This window comes from Bos mutus, chromosome 14, assembly GCF_027580195.1.
Source record: "Bos mutus isolate GX-2022 chromosome 14, NWIPB_WYAK_1.1, whole genome shotgun sequence".
NCBI lineage: Eukaryota > Metazoa > Chordata > Mammalia > Artiodactyla > Bovidae > Bos > Bos mutus.
Window position 1 is genome coordinate 50,494,195 of NC_091630.1, and position 17,543 is coordinate 50,511,737.

The window sequence follows — 17,543 nt, forward strand, 5'->3', positions numbered from 1 at the left end:
AGCTTTCTTCATAGTCCAATTCTCACATCCATACATGACCACTGGAAAAACCATAGCCTTGACTAGACAGACCTTTGTTGGCAAAGTAATGTCTCTGCTTTTCAATATGCTATCTAGGTTGGTCATAACTTTCCTTCCAAGGAGTAAGCGTCTTTTTGTTTCATGGCTGCAATCGCCATCTGCAGTGATTTTGGAGCCCCAAAAAATAAAGTCTGACACTGTTTCCACTGTTTCCCCATCTATTTGCCATGAAATGATGGGACCAGATGCCATGATCTTCGTTTTCTGAATGTTGAGTTTTAAGCCAACTTTTTCACTCTCCTCTCAATTTCATCAAGAGGCTTTTTAGTTCCTCTTCACTTTCTGCTATACTCCTCCCTTTTTTAGATTTCTTTCATTTAGGTTACCTTAGAGCTTTGAGTAGAGTTCCCTGTGCTGTACTGTAGGTTCTCATTATTTATCTATAGTAGTGCACATATGTTAATCCCAACCTCCCAGTTCATCCCACCCCCACTTCCATCCTTAGTATCCATATGTTTGTTCCCCACATGCGTCTCAATTTCTGCTTTGCAGATAAGTTCATCTGTACTATTTTTCTAGATTCCACATATACGCGATATTATATATTTGTTTTTCTCTTTCTGACATACTTCACTCTGTATGACAGTCTCTAAGTCCATCCATGTTTCTGCAAATGGCACTATTTATTCCTTTTATGGCTGAGTAATATTCCATTATGTGTGTACATATATGTATATACATATACCACATCTTCTTTACCTATTCTTCTGTTGATTGACATTTAGGTTGCTTCCATGTCCTGGCTTTTGTAAACAGTGCTGCAATGAACACTGGGGTGCATGTATCTATTTGAATTATGGTTTTCTCTGAGAATATGCCCAGGAGTGAGATTGCTAAGTCATATGGTAGTTTTATGTTTAGTTTTCTTAAGGAACCTCCATACTGTTCTCCACAGTGATTGTACCAATTTACATTCCCACCAACAATGTAGGGAAGGGTTCCCTTTTCTCCACATCCTCTCCAGCATTTATTGTTTGGAGATTTTTTGATGATGGCCATTCTGACTGGTGTGAGGTGATACCTCATTGTAATTCTGATTTGTATTTCTGTGATAATTAGACACGTTGAGCATCTTTTTATGTATTTGTTGACAGGTGTATGTCTTCTTTGGAGAAGTGTCTGTTTAGGTCTTCCATCCATTTTTTTCATTGGTTTGTTTGGTTTTTTTGTTATTGAGCTGCATGAGCTATTTGTATATTTTGGAGATTAATCCCTTGTCAGTTGTTTTGTTTGCAAGTATTTTCTCCCATTCCAAGGGTTGTCTTTTTGTCTTATTTATGGTTTCTTTTGCTGCACAAAAGCTTTTGAGTTTAATTAGGTCCCATTTGTTTGTTTTTATTTTCATTTCTCTAGGAGGTGGGTCAAAAAAGATCTTGCTGGGATTTACGTCAGGATGTTCTGTTTTCCTCTAAGAGTTTTATAGTGTCTGGCCTTAGATTAATGTATGTGTATATATTTACTTTGATATTATATCTCTAAATGCTGCTGATCATTGAATTTTCATGGTTTACCTGTGTTGACTCCCTTGCCTTCTCTGTACACAGTGATTTGTAAATAATGACAGTCTTATTTCTTCCCTTCTAGCTCTTAGCGTTTTTTTCTTTATTCTTCTGCTGGCTGTGAAGAATATACTTCTGCCTCAGTATGAAAATCTGTGGAATTGGCATTAATGTACATTTACTTTGTTTCTGACTTTAAAATGAATGCTTCTAATGCTACTCCTGTATGCAAGTGCCTGCTGTATATTTTTGGTAGATAGTATTTAATAGACTAAGGAAGTATACTTTTCAGTATTAATTTCTATATATATATTTTATAATTAATAGACATAGGACTTTGAAAAGTTATCTTCCTGAGTATATTGATATGCTCATATAGTTTCTTTAATATATTACCATTGACATAAGGAAATACACTAAAGATAAACTAATTGCATTCAGTCATGACATTAATACCTTTTTCTATAGTTTGCTAACATACATTTCTAGGGTTGGCACCTATGTTTATAAATAAAATTGGCTTATCATTCTTTTTCTCAGGCTATGACTGTCTCATCACTGTTAATAATATTGGTCACCTGAACCTTCATTCTTTTGCTCTTAAGCAATTGTGCTAACAAGTTTTCTATTTGAAATATGTTTCAAAGACCAACTTTGGTTTTGGTGAGCCTCACCATTACTTTTTTTTTTTTTTTCCTTTTCACTAATGTATGCTCTTTTTTTCTAATGCCCTGTATTCTATTCTTTTGTAGTTTATACTATTGTTCTTTTTTTAAGTTTTGATTTAGACGTAAGACACATCAATTTCTCATCTTTATTCTTCTGCAACAGGATCATTTACGGTTATAAATTTCTTAGAAATGTCCTATTTAGTTTTGATTTGGTTGCAACTTTACTACAGTGTCTTTCTTAACCCACAAGTTATTTAAAGTCTGTTTTCTCAATTTCTAAATGTAGATATATTTTGTCACTGATTTCTAAATTTAATTACACTGTAATCAGAGAACATTTGTTTGACATGAAGTCTCTGACATTTGTTGAAACTTATTTTGTAGCCTGGTATTGAGTTAATTTTCATAAAAATTCTAAGTGTGCTTGCGAAGCAAGTCTGATCTTTTGGTTACTGAGATATAAGATTTTTAATTTAAAATCCTTATGATATCCATTTTTGCGATACATATTTTGATGCTGTTTAATTGAATGCATTCAGATTAGTAGCATTTATGTCTTCCAGCAAACTGAGAATTTTATTAGTATATATGGATGTACATATGTACATACATATGTATAAAGATATTTTTATATTTCTACATTATATATAGTGATATGTATATATATATTAATATATTATCCCCCCAAAATGGTTTTGCCCTAAATGTTTTGCTATTAATATAGTTATACTAGCTTTTTTCCTTTAGTATTTGTATAGTGAGTGAAGTGAAAGTCACTCAGTCGTGTCCGACTCTTGCAACCTCATGGACTGTAGCCCACAAGGTTCCTCTGTCCATGGGATTCTCCAGGCAAGAATACTGGAGTGGGTTGCCATTTCCTTGTCCATGGGATCTTCCCGATCCAGGAACCAAACCCATGTCTTCTGCATTGCAGTCAGATTCTTTACCAATTGAGCTAGTTTTCACTGTTTCTATTTTATGTCTTTTGTAACCAGTACTTAGGAGAATACTTCTTATTATTCAATATTCAGGCTCTTTTAAGCTGGAGAATGTAATCCTTTTTAATTAACTATATTTACTAACATGTTGTCTTATTTTTTTCTTGAAACTATTTTTTCCTGATGCTTTTTCTGTGTTTTTCTGCCTTGCAGACATTGTACTTCCCTCAGAACTCCTTTACCTTTCTCCTGTTTGTCTGAAATATTTCATCTATATGGAATTGATAACCCCATCAAAGTATCTTTCATTTCCTTTCCTTCTCAGGAACTTCCTCTAGCCAGTCTTTTATGGCCAGACCCTATGAAGATCTCGAGTTGAGCATTCTAGCTATGAGTTGGATATGTTGGCTTTTACTTATAGTAGATACCTTGATCATGTGTTCTACATATTTTTTCTCATGAACTCTTCTTCAGCAAAGTTTCAGATGAAAGAATTCTGCATGGCCTGACTTGAGGGTACATCTTTGTCTGGAGAAGTCTTGCATTTATAACTACAAAGTACCTTCTTATCAAATCTTACTGGTGTGTAGTTGTTAATTCCTACTCTTTAACCGAGGCTATTGTCCTTTGAAGGTCTAGTTTTATACTAGAAGCTTGGTTCCAGCTCTGAACTTTGGACCCCAGATCTCAGCCTGATTCCCCACGTGGTTGTGACAGATTCCCACAATTCTGATACCATCACAGCTCACGTACACACAGCTCTAAATGGCATTTTCTTCTTTATTTTAGGCTCCTGGGAATTTTGCTTTACATTTCGCTCTACTTTAGAAGGAATGGTAGCTATATTTTATTCAGCTTTTTCTAGCTATCTTGCAGCATAAGAGTGTTAAGGTTTTCTAGCTCTCTTTATTGCTGGAAAAGTAAATCCCATGGCAAGTTGGTCATTAGCATGAAAATGTTAGTTGCTCGGTTGTGTCCAACTCTTTGTGACCCCATGGACTGTAGCCTGCCAGGCTCCTCTGTCCATGGAATTCTCTAGGCAAGAATACTTTCAGTTCAGTTGCTCAGTCATATCCAACTCTTTGCAACCTATGGACTGCAGCACGCCAGGCTTTCCTATCCATCACCAACTCCAAGAGCTTGCTCAAACTCATGTCCATCGAGTTGGTGATGCCATCCAACCATCTCATCTTCTGTCATCCCCTTCTCCTCCTGCCTTCAATCTTTCCCAGCATTAGGGTCTTTTCAAATGAGTTAGTTCTTTGCATCAGGTGGCCAAAGTATTGGAGCTTCAGCTTTAGCATCAGTCCTTCCAGTGAATATTCAGGACTGATCTCTTTTAGAATGGACTGGTTGGATCTCCTTGCTATCCAAGGGACTCTCAAGAGTCTTCTCCAACATCACAGTTCAAAAGCATCAATTCTTCAGTGCTCAGCTTTCTTTATGGTCCAACTCTCACATCCATACATGACTACTGGAATAAACATAACTTTGACTAGATGGACCTTTGTTAGCAAAGTAATGTCTCTGCTTTTTAATATTCTGTCTAGGTTGGTCAGAACTTTTCTTCAAATACTTTAGTGGGTAGCTACTTCCTTCTCCAGAGGGTTTTCCCATCCCAAGGTCAAACCCAGGTCTCCTAGCACTGGGAGCAGGGTCATTAGCATACACTGTCTAAAAACTTTTAGGATCTTGTCTTTATTCCTGGTATTCTAAAAATCCTTATATATTGATCTGAGTTCTCCTTTCTTCTCTAATCTGTCTTTATGCTCTTAATTCACCAGATGTTGGGCATATGATATATTTTCCTGTATTTTCTCTATTTTCTATCTTTTTACTATTTTGCTCTACATTCTGGGAAATTTTCTAAACTTTTTTCTAAGATTATATTGGATTATAAGTTTCTGCTCTTTTTTATTCTCTAACTGTTCCTTTTTTAAAGCATTTGCTTTCAGGGCTACGGCCCTGCCTCAGCTCACTGGACTGCTTACATCGTGGGCAGGCGAGCACCCTGCACTGATAAGCTAGAGGGAAGAGTCTGCGAGCAGCCGTGTCCTCATGGCGCCATGAGGTCCTCCAAAGGCCTGCCACCAGTATCTGCGTCCCCAGGGAGAGTCCCCATTACACTGGCCTTCAAAGCCAGACATTCTGGGGGCTCAGTTTCCTTTGCAGGAGCCCAAAGTGAGGCTCAGATCCCTTGTTCCTTGGGAAGAACTCCTGCAGTTGTGATTATCCTCCTGCTTGTGGGTCACCTACCCAGGGGTGTGGTCGTGACTATACAGCATCTCCATCCATCCTACTGTCTCACTGTGGTTCCTTCCTATACCTTTCCTTATAGAAACTCTTTCCTGCATTTCCTGTCATTTTCATTGATAGCTGCCCTATAAATTGTTGTAATTTTGCTGTGCCCTTGTGTGAAGCAGGGTCTCTTACTCCACCATGTTGGCCACCCAGGTACTTTTCAAGTAACAATAACAACAAGTAGTTAAGGGTTTTCAAGCTGTCACTATGACAGGCTCTCTGCTATGTATTTTACTTCTATTGTTCCAGTTAATGTTACAAAAAAAAAACCTGTGAGTAGGTTTTAGATTTACCTTCACAGACTGGATGAGGAAACTAAGATTCAGAAATGTTATGTGAAAGTGAAAGCCACTCAGTTGTGTCCAACTCTTTGCGACCCCATGGACTATTCAGTCCATGGAATTCTCCAGGCCAGAATACTGGAGTGGGTAGTCTTTCCCTTCTCCAGGGGATCTTCCCAACCCAGGGATTGAACCCAGATCTCCTGCATTGCAAGCGGATTCTTTACCAACTGAACTATGAGGGGAGCCCCCAGAAATGTTAAAACCTCATCCAAAGTCACACAGCCCGTGCTGCCAGCACTAGCATTCCAGCCTAGAGTCGTTGGATTCCCAAGTCCATGCTGTGAACTTTTACTTTAAAGTTCCTCCACCTCTTAAACAGATCTGGCTACGACTGGTGGTCATAGAAGGAAAGGAATGTGTGGGAATACCCACCCAGTTCCAAGGTGAGAGACTCTGCAGAGGAGCATCCTTTCCTGGAATATCAGTTGGCCATGGCAGTAAAGACCTGAGGCAGCTGGTCTGCAAACAGCCTTAGGCCATCCTGACCAGGCTGCTGATTCTAGGTTGTGGTCAGTATCCAGGGTCACCCAGCTTTTCTGCTCAGAGCCGGTTCATCACTTCATCCAGATGGGATCAGGCCCTAAGGAAATGACTGATGGTAACCTGCCCACAGTGGGCTGATTTGAACTTTGAAATACCTGCATATAGAATTCATAGGGCAAAAAGCCCTTAATGGTAAAGACCAGGATGTGAAAGCCACCAAGCAGATCCTCTTGAACACTAAGGCAGGAAACTGGAAGTTGTTTCTAGTTCTGGGATATTTGCAGGAAATCCTGGAGATACTTACCCAGTCAGTAAATGATGGTAATGGAGTTAAACACATTCTATAATACCATTCAGTAGCCCTGCATCCTTGGGAAAGGACTCTGCCTCTCTGAACCTGAGTCTTCTTGTTCATGAAATGTACAATCAACTCGTTTCCCAAGGTCTTATAGAAAAGATTAGAACTACCTATAAGGTGGGTGGCACTTTACAAAGCTCATGTGAGTATTACAGGGGTATTACTATAACTTAGACATAGGAGTCTCCCGCATCTTAGTGTAGGCATCAGCCTGCCACCCAAGACTGAAATATCCATGTTACTTACCCAAGTACCTTTTCCCTAAAACATTACTGGAGAAAAGTCTGGTAATTCATTTTAGTTTACTAATACCAAAACAAAATACACTTCCTGATTTTTGCAGATTCTTTTTTGTTGGTTTGTTTTAGACCAACTGCTTTCTGGTGACGTTTCCTAGGAAGGCTTCTCCAGGTCAGGCAGTAGGGGACGTTTCTTCCATGGAATTTTCCTATGGAGAAGCTACGCTCTTCTGTGGAGTGAGGATTCTTATTTTAGCATATGCCCCAGAAAACAGCACTCACAGACTCATCACCAGAGTGGTTATTCAGATATTTCAGGTTCCTGTGGCTCTCCACCCTCTAAATACAGCACTATTTCCTCATCTCCACAGGTATTAGGTGATACACCTTAATAGCAAGATCTCTCTCTGTAATGGGTTTAGAGGCAAAGATGATTAAAGGATTAGAAAGTCTTAACATATAAAGAAAAGTGGAAGACAGAAAGGTACTTTGTCTCACAAAAGCAAGAAACCAGTCATTCCCCACTGAAGAACAGAACAAGGAAAAAAAAAAGTGTGCTTCAGTGTAGGGATTAAGAAAATGTCTGAAAATCTGGTTAAATGTGGATATGAGTTAAATCAGGATAGTGTCGACTCTCATCTTTGGGAAACATAAAAGATGTGGTTTAGATGCATCAATTGGGGACAGTCTGGTCCAGGCCTGGACATATCCTTGCCCAAGGGCTGGCAGATGGATCAAATGACCTCTCAGCATCCCTCCCAGCCCCACACTTCTGTCGTCCTATGCTTGTTGGACTAGCACGTTAGCTGCATTAGACTTGCCCTTGCAAGTTAGTGGAGGAGGCAGCTGCCTGAAAGAAAACAGGTAAACTCTTTTTGTCCCCAAAATAAATGCCTCTGTTTCAGGGGGCTTCCCTGGTAGCTCAGAGGGTAAAAAATCTGCCTGCAATGCAGGAGACCTGGGTTCAGTCCCTGGGTTGGGAAGATCCCCTAGAGAAGGAAATAGCAACCTGCTCTAGTATTCTTGCCTGGAGAATTTCATGGATGGAGGAGCCTGGTGGGCTACAGTCCATGGGGTCACAAAGACACAACTGAGGGTTGCATGATCCTGCAACAGATCAAGACCAGAAATGCAGGAAGAGGGAGTCCCAAACAGAAGACATGGACATGACCTGTAAAGACAAACTGTGCCTTACTGAAAGTGCAGCTCTTGGCTTGTATAGCAATGAGGCTCTCCTCCATCCCAGCTGAGTCCAATTCAGTCTTTCAATGAATGAGCAGCTCCCACTAGGCATGGAGCACTAGACAGGGTACCACAGACTCTACTGTAAGCCAAACAGTGATCTTTTGCTTTCCGGCAAAACACTGAATGAGTGATGAACACGTGGTCAGTTACCCTGCAGGGTCTGCACTTATGCAGCAAATGATGACTGAGTTGCTAAGATGCACAAGGCATCATGCCAGGCACTTGGAATGGGTTGGTAACTAAGCAGACAAATCTGTTGCCCTCATGGAGCTTACATTCTGGGAAGAGACACACATGATGAAAGACACACGAGATTCTCTAAGAACTGTGACAAGGAGCCCTGCCCTGGCTGACAAGTACCCACCATACCTGAGAAAGGGATGTTTCTATTGGCATGTGAAAGCTGAGTATGAATCGGTGAACAAACTTGCATCATGGGAGGAGGCAGCATTAGGAGAGCACTCCATTTAAAGATACCGAATGTTGTCAAGGGACCACAGTCTGCTTTATAGTAAGATGAAGGGTCATCTATGTATTCCTCTTTCTTGCTATTATACAAATATTAGTGCAGTAAATAATTTTAAACAATATCAAAGTCATACTTAAAACTAGTTTATCTCATTTTTATCTTATGACTAATAGATTGGTATTTATTACTTGTAAATTATGATCAGATTCTATATGGATGTGATATCATTTGGACACTAAATTCAGAATCAACTGAGAATTCGACCCTGATGATGAAAGCCTTGAGTCTAATTCTAAAATGGCTTTGGTATTGCTGTAAGCCAACAAGATGATGTGTTTGACACTGTGACGTGGATCTTTCCCCACCGACATTGACTGTGAATTATAGGTTGGTTCCTGCACTACAGGTGGACCTGTGGCAGCCCGGAGGTGTCTCCCAGATATCACAGGGAACAGTTACCGATGTCCACGTTCCCCACAATGGCTCCCGAGCCCTGTTAACCTTCCTGCAGGAAGCCAACATCCAGTACAAGTAAGCGTGCTTTTTCATTGCTTAATTCATTTATACCCAATTGAACTGAATGGCAACTGTATTTAGGTTATGTGTTAAGTGCCAACAATAGGGTTTCAGGTTCTGTTTTTCATGTTGGGGAAGGCAACATGGATGTGGAACAGTTCTATTTACCAGCCATGAGCTTCTTTCTTAGTGTAACGGTGGAGGGGGAGCAATCACACTTCTCTATCATTCACCTAAGTAATCAGTGTACACATGGGAGGGTTTTACTGTGTGGGAAGAGGAGAGTAGTTTATCCACGCCTAGAAGGTGGATGTGGGCAGACAAAAGCCAGACTCTGCAGGAGCTGCATCGGTTGGACAAAGGGTGAGACTTGGGACCTTGAAGGCAGAGGGGAAAATGCAAGCAAAGGCGAGAAGCAACACAGTGAGTGCAGGTCAGGGAGTAGGAAGAAAAGGTGCCTGAGAGGTAGGGCGAGGGGCCAGGTTGTGGGAAGCTGCTGTTCAGAGTTAGGAACTCAGACCTCATCTTATGGGTGACGCTGCACAATCGTAGGATGTGAGCAAGGGAGCCACGTGTAACTGGGTGGTGGGGTAGGAGGAGACCACAGCAGCAATCCAAGTGAGAGTATGAGGACTGTGAGTCAGGACCAGAGTGGTGGGATCAAAAGAGAATTCCAAAAAATATTTCAGAAGCAAAACCACCTGGACTCTACATTTATTGGGATGTAGATGGAAGAGGAAGAACTCTTGGGTGATTCCAAGTCTTCTGTCTTTGGTGACCAAGTGGATAGATTTGAATACTTTGAGTTTTTTTTACAGTATTAGTTAAGCAGTGAGTGTGAAACAGCTGGAAGATAGTCCCAATCATCAAATAAGAAACAAAATCTTCTGAGATAAGGGATGTCAGTGGTGCCCAGTGCCACAGTGATCTGCAAGAAAAGGACTGATCAGTTACCTTCAAATTTGGCAATGGAAGTTTCACTGGTAACCCTAATGGTAGGATTAGAGTGTCAGGAGCAGAAGACAGAGAAGTGAACAGGAGGTGAGAACACAGCAGCAGAGCAGACTATTCTGTGACTCTTAGAAGTTACAATAGGGAGAGGGCAGAGGTGAGGAAGATGTTAATTCAGTGACTGCCTGAGATTTGGAGTGTGGGTAGGGGGCTGAAAGTGCTGTGACCAGCAGGGAAGGAGGCAATTGATGATGAAAGACAGAATGCACAGGTGAGGGAGTAGTTTTAAACGGTAGGAAAAGTACTTTATCCTATAAGACCAAAGAGGTAAGTGTGGGTCTAGTTAAGATTGTGGGGAAGAGAGTCAACAGGTTAAAGAGATAGTAGTCGTCGTAGTAGTGGCGCTAGTGGCTCAGTCGTGTCTGACTCTTGTGACCCTGTGGACTAGCTCGCCTGGCTCCTCCGTCCACAGAATTCTCCAGGCGAGAATACTGCAGGGGTAGTCATTTCCTTCTTCAGAGGATCTTCCTCACTCGAGGATCGAACCCAGGCCTTGTGCATTGCAGGTGGATTCTTTCCATTTGAGTCACCAGGGAAACAGGGCAAGAGATCATAACTAATAGCCCAGTTTTCTGGATGAACTGAGAAGCAAAACTTATCACTTAGAATAAAGAAATGGGGGTAGGAACCAATAAAAGTGGTTGTTGCCGAGAAGAAAGATTGTAGCACTGATACAGAGTTGACGTTTTGTTGGTTAGAACCACAAAAAGCTCAAGGTGATAAGGAAGTTAAGGTTTCTAGTGAGATGCTAGCTCAAGTATTCATCTGAGGGGTCTAATCTGGATAGTCTAGATTAGAGGAGGATCTAGGAGGAATGATGGAACACTGGGGTGCATGTTATTTTTTGAATTATGGTTTCTTCAGATATATGTCCAGGTATGGGATTGCTGGACATACGGTAACTCTATTAGTTTTTTAAGGATCCTCCATATTGTTCTCCATAGCAAATGACACATACACAGTACTATAAATAAACTAGCTGACTAATTAACTAAATAAACTAGGACCTACTGTGGGGCTTCCCTGATGACTCAGTGGTAAAGAATCTGCCTACCAATGCAGGGGATGCAGGTTCAATCACTGGGTCAGGAAGATCCCATGGAAAAGGAAATGGCAACCCACTCCAGTATTCTTGCCTGGGAAGTCTCATGGACAGAGGAGCCTGGAGGGCTACAGTCCATGGGGTCAAAGAAGTATTGGACATGACTTAGGTCCTTTGTTGTTGTTTAATATCTAACTGTAGAGCACAGGGCACTCTACTCAATACTCTGTAATGACCTAAATGGGAAAAGAATCTGAAAAGTGGATATATGTTTAACTGATTCACTTTGCTGTACAGCAGAAACCAACAACTTTGTAAAGTAACTATATTCCAATTAAAAAAATTTTTTTAATGATGGGACAGAATGGAAGAATCAGGGCATTAAGATATTTACAGTGAAAACAGGTTTAGTGTGACTGAGGGCAACAAGTTAGAACAAAATGCATTTTGATAAAGTGTAGGCTGCTGGACATTAAGAGTTCTGGAGTAGAATACTTGTGACTGGTGACAGGATTATAGGGGGAGCAATGAAGGAGATGGCTGAAGTGGAATGGAGAGCATTGAGGCTGATGCAGTCAAGACAGAGTGAGGTTAATCACCATAAAGCCATCTCAGCAATCTTGAATTTCCTTGGCTGATGGCAAGATTAGAGGTGGGGAAAGAGAATGTATGCCTGAGACAGGAAGTAGCAGGGAGGAGCCAGGAGTTAGAGGTAAGCAACCAGGAATGACACAATGCTGAAGGGAGGATGAACTTTTCCTGGAAGTTAGAAGGTTAATGGAGCAGTACCAATGGTACCCAGAAGGATGCTGACAAAGTAGAAGAGAAAGTCACCGAAGAGTCTGTGTCCTTGAAAGAGTCCAGTTTCTGCTGGTGCAAGAATATGAGAAGAGGGAGTTCTCTAAAGAGATTGGAGAATGTAGGAATTTTATTTACAATCAAAGAGAATTCCAGAGGGCACAAAAGCAAAGGATGGGAGGAAGAGATGGAGAGAAAGTGCAAAATCTGGGGGGAGAAATGCAGGCTAGTGAATGAGTGAGATGGGAAGGAGTGACTTGCTCTTGGTTTGGAACCCTATGATTTTGGCCACAATTGTAAATGACTAACCAGGTGCTGCCAGTGGTAAAGAACCCGCCTGCCAGTGCAGGAGACACAAAAGATGCAGGTTCGATCTCTGGGTCAGGAAGATCACCTGGAGAAGGAAATGGCAACCCACTCCAGTATTCTTGCCTGGAAGATCCCATGGACAGAGGAGCCCAGCCAGCTACAGTCCATGAGGTCGCAGAGAGCCAGACATGACTGAGCACACGCAGCCTCTCAACTACTCCAACTTTTAAGCTAGTGTTTTTACTGCCAGAACTGGCACAGAGATCCCCGGTGAGGCCCAGGAAGGGTTCAAGGCTCTCTCAGTCAAGGGAGAGAGCTCTAGTCTCTGTGAAAGCCTGGCACAGAGGGTTCAATGGGACAGTAACATCCTTCCCTGGCCCCAGAGATATTTGGCTCTCAGAGCGATAGGCACAGCTTTATGAAAGTACTGATGGGCTTTTTGCAGAAAGGTATTTTATCTGTGCCTCCATAACAGGGCAGAGTCACAGCTATGCATAAAACCATTGTTCACATTGAACACATTTTAATCACTGCTGTAGCTCTGAAGGCAGGCTTTGATTCTCTGAATGCCTAGCAGGGAAGAGCTTATTTCTATAGGTCCTCAATAAAAAACTCAAATGCCTCATTAATTATTATTTGGAAGAAAAGAATATACCAGTTATTTTAACAAGTCTCTATTTCCATTCAACATAGGTCATGTGGAACTGCTATAGAATAAAATATACCCTTTATACCACAGAGAATAGAGTTTTAAAAAATGAGAGTTTTAAACCAGTGGTCTCCTCCTGGAGAGCAATCATTTAGAATTATTCATTTTGTTGGCATGAAGATAATAATACATAGGTCAATTAAATTCCCCAGGGCTGGTAGGTATAGATCATTCTAATTGAGTTATATTATTGTAGCCTGGGATATTTTCCAAAGATTATAATTTACTCTGTACAACTATACATAATGTATAGATATACTCATCTTTATAGCAGAGATTATGTGGCCTTATGTGTCTGGCCCCTGGGTGATCAACCCCTCTTAACAACATGACCTAGGAAATGATTCCTTTTGCCACAAAAAAATTTCAATAATTTTTTAAATTGAATACCTTTAAAAAAAATGGTAATGGAATTTCAAAGTTTGACACACACTCCCTTGTCCACCCTAGAAGCTTTGGGAAGGTGATTTTGTACTAAGTGATAATATCACTTATATATAGTTCTTAATAGATCTAGAAAAAAATTTTTTGACTATTTCAAAAGGAAAACAACTCAATGAAAATATAATCATATTAAAAAAGCTTGAAACAGTACACTTTGGCATGTTCATTGACTTTTTAAGGAAGTATATGCTATACACTGGGGCTTCCCAGGTGGCACAGTGGTAAAGAATCTGCCTGCCAATGCACGGATGCAAGAGACGTGGGTTCGATCCCTAGGTCAGGAAGATCCCCTGGAGAAGGAAATGGCAATCCACTCCAGTATTCTTGCCTGGAGAATTCCATGGACAGAGGACCCTGGAGGGCTACAGTCCATGGGGTAGCAAAGAATCAGACACAGCTGAGCACACACGTGATTAGAGTAGAAAGAGTAATCAGCCATAAGGAAACTAAGAAACTACAGCTGTTTTTTTTTTTTTTAAAAAAAAAAGCCATTTGGACCCCATTTCATGGGCCTCTCGTCAATCTGCTGGTTTCCATTGGCCACTTTGACAAGAAAAATGGGGCCAGACCTGGTGTGACAGCGCGGCGGTCAGGAAGCTGTTCCCAGGCTACAACTGCTCCCACTCTTGTGACCATAATTGCCTCTCAAGTCAAGAAGCTGGTGACTGGACCCCAGAGTTCTGAGTCCAGACACCTGACAACCTCTAAACAGTCATGTTTCTGCCACCTCAACATGGTCACACCAGCAAGAGATGGCCTCTGCCCTATTCGTAACTTCCTCTCTTGGCAGGGTTCACAAATTCGTACCCAGAACCATAGCTACAATAGATGCTGTTGACCACACCCAGCACGGACACTCAGGAGCAAAGAGGATGCACGGACCAGTCATATTCTAATGCTTTCTTCCATTTTTATTTAATGTGGAAACTGAGAAGACTGAGAGCAGTTTCCAGATTAATTAGCCTAAATTACTGGTTTCCAGATTGTTAGCCTAAATTTGAGCTCAACTATGTATTAAAATCACCTTGTGAGCTTTTCATAAAGGCCTGATACCTTTACACAGAGATTCTTGTGTAAGTAGGGCTCAGTGTGGCATATTTTTTAAAAGCTCGTGGGTGATTTTTAAAGCAGCCTATCTTGAGAATCACTGGCCTAAATGAATGGATAGATAGCAGAGCTCCAAAGACCAGCTCAATTGAGGGCACCTGGAAATTTTAAAACAAGACTAAGCGCTTAAGTGTTGATTCATCAAAGAAGTTAATACTCAACTAGATTGATTCCACAACCTCAAACTGAAAAACTTCATAATTTTCTTACTTTGGTTACAACACTAGTTAGAAAATATTACAGTAAATCTTGTATAGGAGCAATTATCAATTAGAACTATTCTGATTATTCTCTGAATGGGGATTTCATTATATTATTAGCAATATGTTAAGTCATTTATCAACTGATAATGATAAAGAATTCATTCAGAAGCATGATTTTTCATACTGAAACTCCTGGGAAAATATTAGCTTTTGAAGGGGTACAATGCCAAACAAACAGATGGACCAGCATCAGAACTTCAGAAATTTTCTGGGGATGAATATGAAGAATGACCTTGTGCCTGCTCAGTCGCTTCAGTCGTGTCTGATCTTTGCAATCCCATGAACTGTAGCCCATCAGGGTCCTCTGTCCATGGGATTCTCCAGGCAAGAATACTGGAGTGGGTTGCCATTTCCTTCTCCAGGGGACCTTCCAGACCCAGGGATTGAACTGGCCTCTCTTGCATATCCTGCATGGGTAGGTAGGTTCTTTACCACTGAGCCACCTGGGAAGCCCACTCTTGCCTTAAGGGGAGACAAATTATCTGTGCTTGTTTATGTTTAAAAAGTCTGCGCACTTTGGAAATAATACAAAAACAGGACACTAGAGCTTCGTTTTGTAAACATTCTGTAAAGGTCTTTATACCTTTGAAAACTTGTGTGTGTTTGTGTGTCTTATGTTTTTAAATTGAAACTTCACAGAGATTCTTCTGTAGTTTGCTGGGTTTGACAAATCTATTTACTATCCACCCCCAACGTCCCCCACTTAGTTTCCTGAAAGAGATAGAAGTATCCAGGAGAAATGGATAGATGGTACTGGTAAGGGAATCATAGCTAAAGATTGCCTGCAGTAACTGGAATTTGTTGATAGTTTATAACCATCTCAGCTCTAATCAAACTTGCATTTTTCTTGACCACCCCAGATTCGCTCACAACACAAGAAGACTGGACATTGACAAAGACGTTCATTTGGTTCTTTACGGCCACACTGGCAATACTGTAAAATTCTTTACCCATGCAAAGCTACTTTCATCTATAATTTGTTTCCTTGAGGGAAGAAAGAAAGAACTAATACAGATCATGTTCAGACTGACAATTTAAACTCCACTCATATTTTGAGCCCCAGCAAGCAGCTACCAAACAAGTTTACCAATTCTGTGCCATGCCACCTTACCTTAATTTTTGATGTTTCTGAAGTCAAACATTGAAACCAAAAGGACAGTAAGCTGATGATAAATTCCCGATTAAATGCTTTGTCCACAGTGCGTCCTCAGTAAATAACGAATGAGTAAATCAAAAGGAATGTCCTACACCCAGCATGACCCTAAGTAAATCTACTTCTTTTGTAGACCAAAAAATTGTCTTGAATTTCTTGAATAAAGTGGCTTTCATGGGTCAGCTTTGAAAGTCATTTAAAGATGCCATTATATATTGCTTTAATAGCCCTGAAACCACCAAGCAACAAGTTCTTTGGAATATAAAATAAGAAAGCAAAGTTTTTGGTTTTCTTTTTTCTTTTAGCTACCTGTCCAGCCCAGGAAAATCAGTGAGAGGCTCTTTAACATCTTTAAGTAAATAAATGAGCACCTTGTTACTTCATGGTGCTCTAGTTGGTGGAGGTGAGTGAGCACTGGGGGAACGAGCCATATCTAGCTCGGACATCTCATCAAGGATATCAATGACTGCAGCTGGAGCTATTCCACACATTTCAGGGACCCTGGAATCCCCGACCCTCGCCACAGCCTTCAGTTCCCAAGTGCATTCGCTTTGCTTACCTGAACTTGTCTTCTCTTGGCATCCTTGATACTGTCAGGCAGTAAAAGTAGCTTTTTCTGACTCTGGTTGTTTCTTCTGTTTCCTCTTGAAGCTGGCAGCTTCTTCTTTCCCTTTTCTGAGCTCTGGGTCAAGTGTGCTAGGTAATGACATAAGGAAAGTCTTTCAGTGACAAATGGCACAGAAACATAGAAACAGCTGAAAAGGAGGCTGCGGCAAGGGAGTGGAGGAGCTTGTCTAGCTTCATTTTTCAAAATGTTGCACTAGACTTGAGTCTGTTTTGAGTTCACATTCCAAGTTCAAATTCTGGCTTTGCATCACTAGCAGAATGACAATTGGCAAGTTCTTAACCCTTTTGAGGTTTGGTGTCCCCATTTGCAAAGTGGAAATAACCATATGAGGTAGGTTTTATTAACTCAGTTGATGTATGTATTGGGATGGCCAAAAGGTTCATTCAGGTTTTTCTGTACGATGTTACGGAAAAACACGAACAAACCTTTTGACCAACCCAATAAAATACACAGCACAGTGCCTCCCACCTGGTAGATGCCCAGTAAATATAAGTGTTCCCATCATTCCATTCTTGTAGCTACTCCATCAATGGTGGTTATTATTAGTATCATTATTACTTGGGAACATCTGTTCTGTAATTTTACATTTAATATTCATTATACCATTTATTTAAGAATTGTTATTTTCTGAAAAAGAACATCTTCCCCACATTTGGTATTTTTAGAAATGTCAGTCCTGGTTTTCTTTTGACTCATTTTTATATTTTCTCCATTTAACTGTAATCATGTCTATCATTTCAAATCCAGGATCCTCATAGAAGATCTTCAGAAAGTACTGGAAAAGGGAAGCAGTTTGCCAGCCTGGAGAAGTCGAAGATCCCTCTCTGGATATAATTATGAAGTTTATCACTCCTTAGAAGAAGTATGTAATCAAAGGACTTTTTGTGGCTTTTTTTCAAGTGCCTCTTTATCATTCAGGTCTCAGGACTGGGGAG

General features: G+C 40.7%; 1 protein-coding gene and 1 long non-coding RNA gene across 4 annotated transcripts in view; one reads left to right on the forward strand and one right to left on the reverse strand.

The window, feature by feature from the left end:
• The window catches only part of CPA6 (carboxypeptidase A6), a 295,184-nt gene that overhangs the window by 193,365 nt on the left and 84,276 nt on the right, over positions 1-17,543 (forward strand). The window contains exons 3-4 of the mRNA XM_070382835.1: positions 9,035-9,159; positions 17,356-17,470. Of these exons, the coding sequence (XP_070238936.1) occupies positions 9,035-9,159; positions 17,356-17,470 (240 nt within the window). The remainder of the gene's footprint in view (positions 1-9,034; positions 9,160-17,355; positions 17,471-17,543) is intronic.
• LOC138990755 (uncharacterized) overlaps positions 1-17,543 on the reverse strand; it is a 147,826-nt gene that overhangs the window by 23,739 nt on the left and 106,544 nt on the right. For all 3 annotated transcript variants that reach the window (XR_011466855.1, XR_011466856.1, XR_011466857.1), the window contains exon 2: positions 16,540-16,676. This is a non-coding gene — a long non-coding RNA (uncharacterized lncRNA). The remainder of the gene's footprint in view (positions 1-16,539; positions 16,677-17,543) is intronic.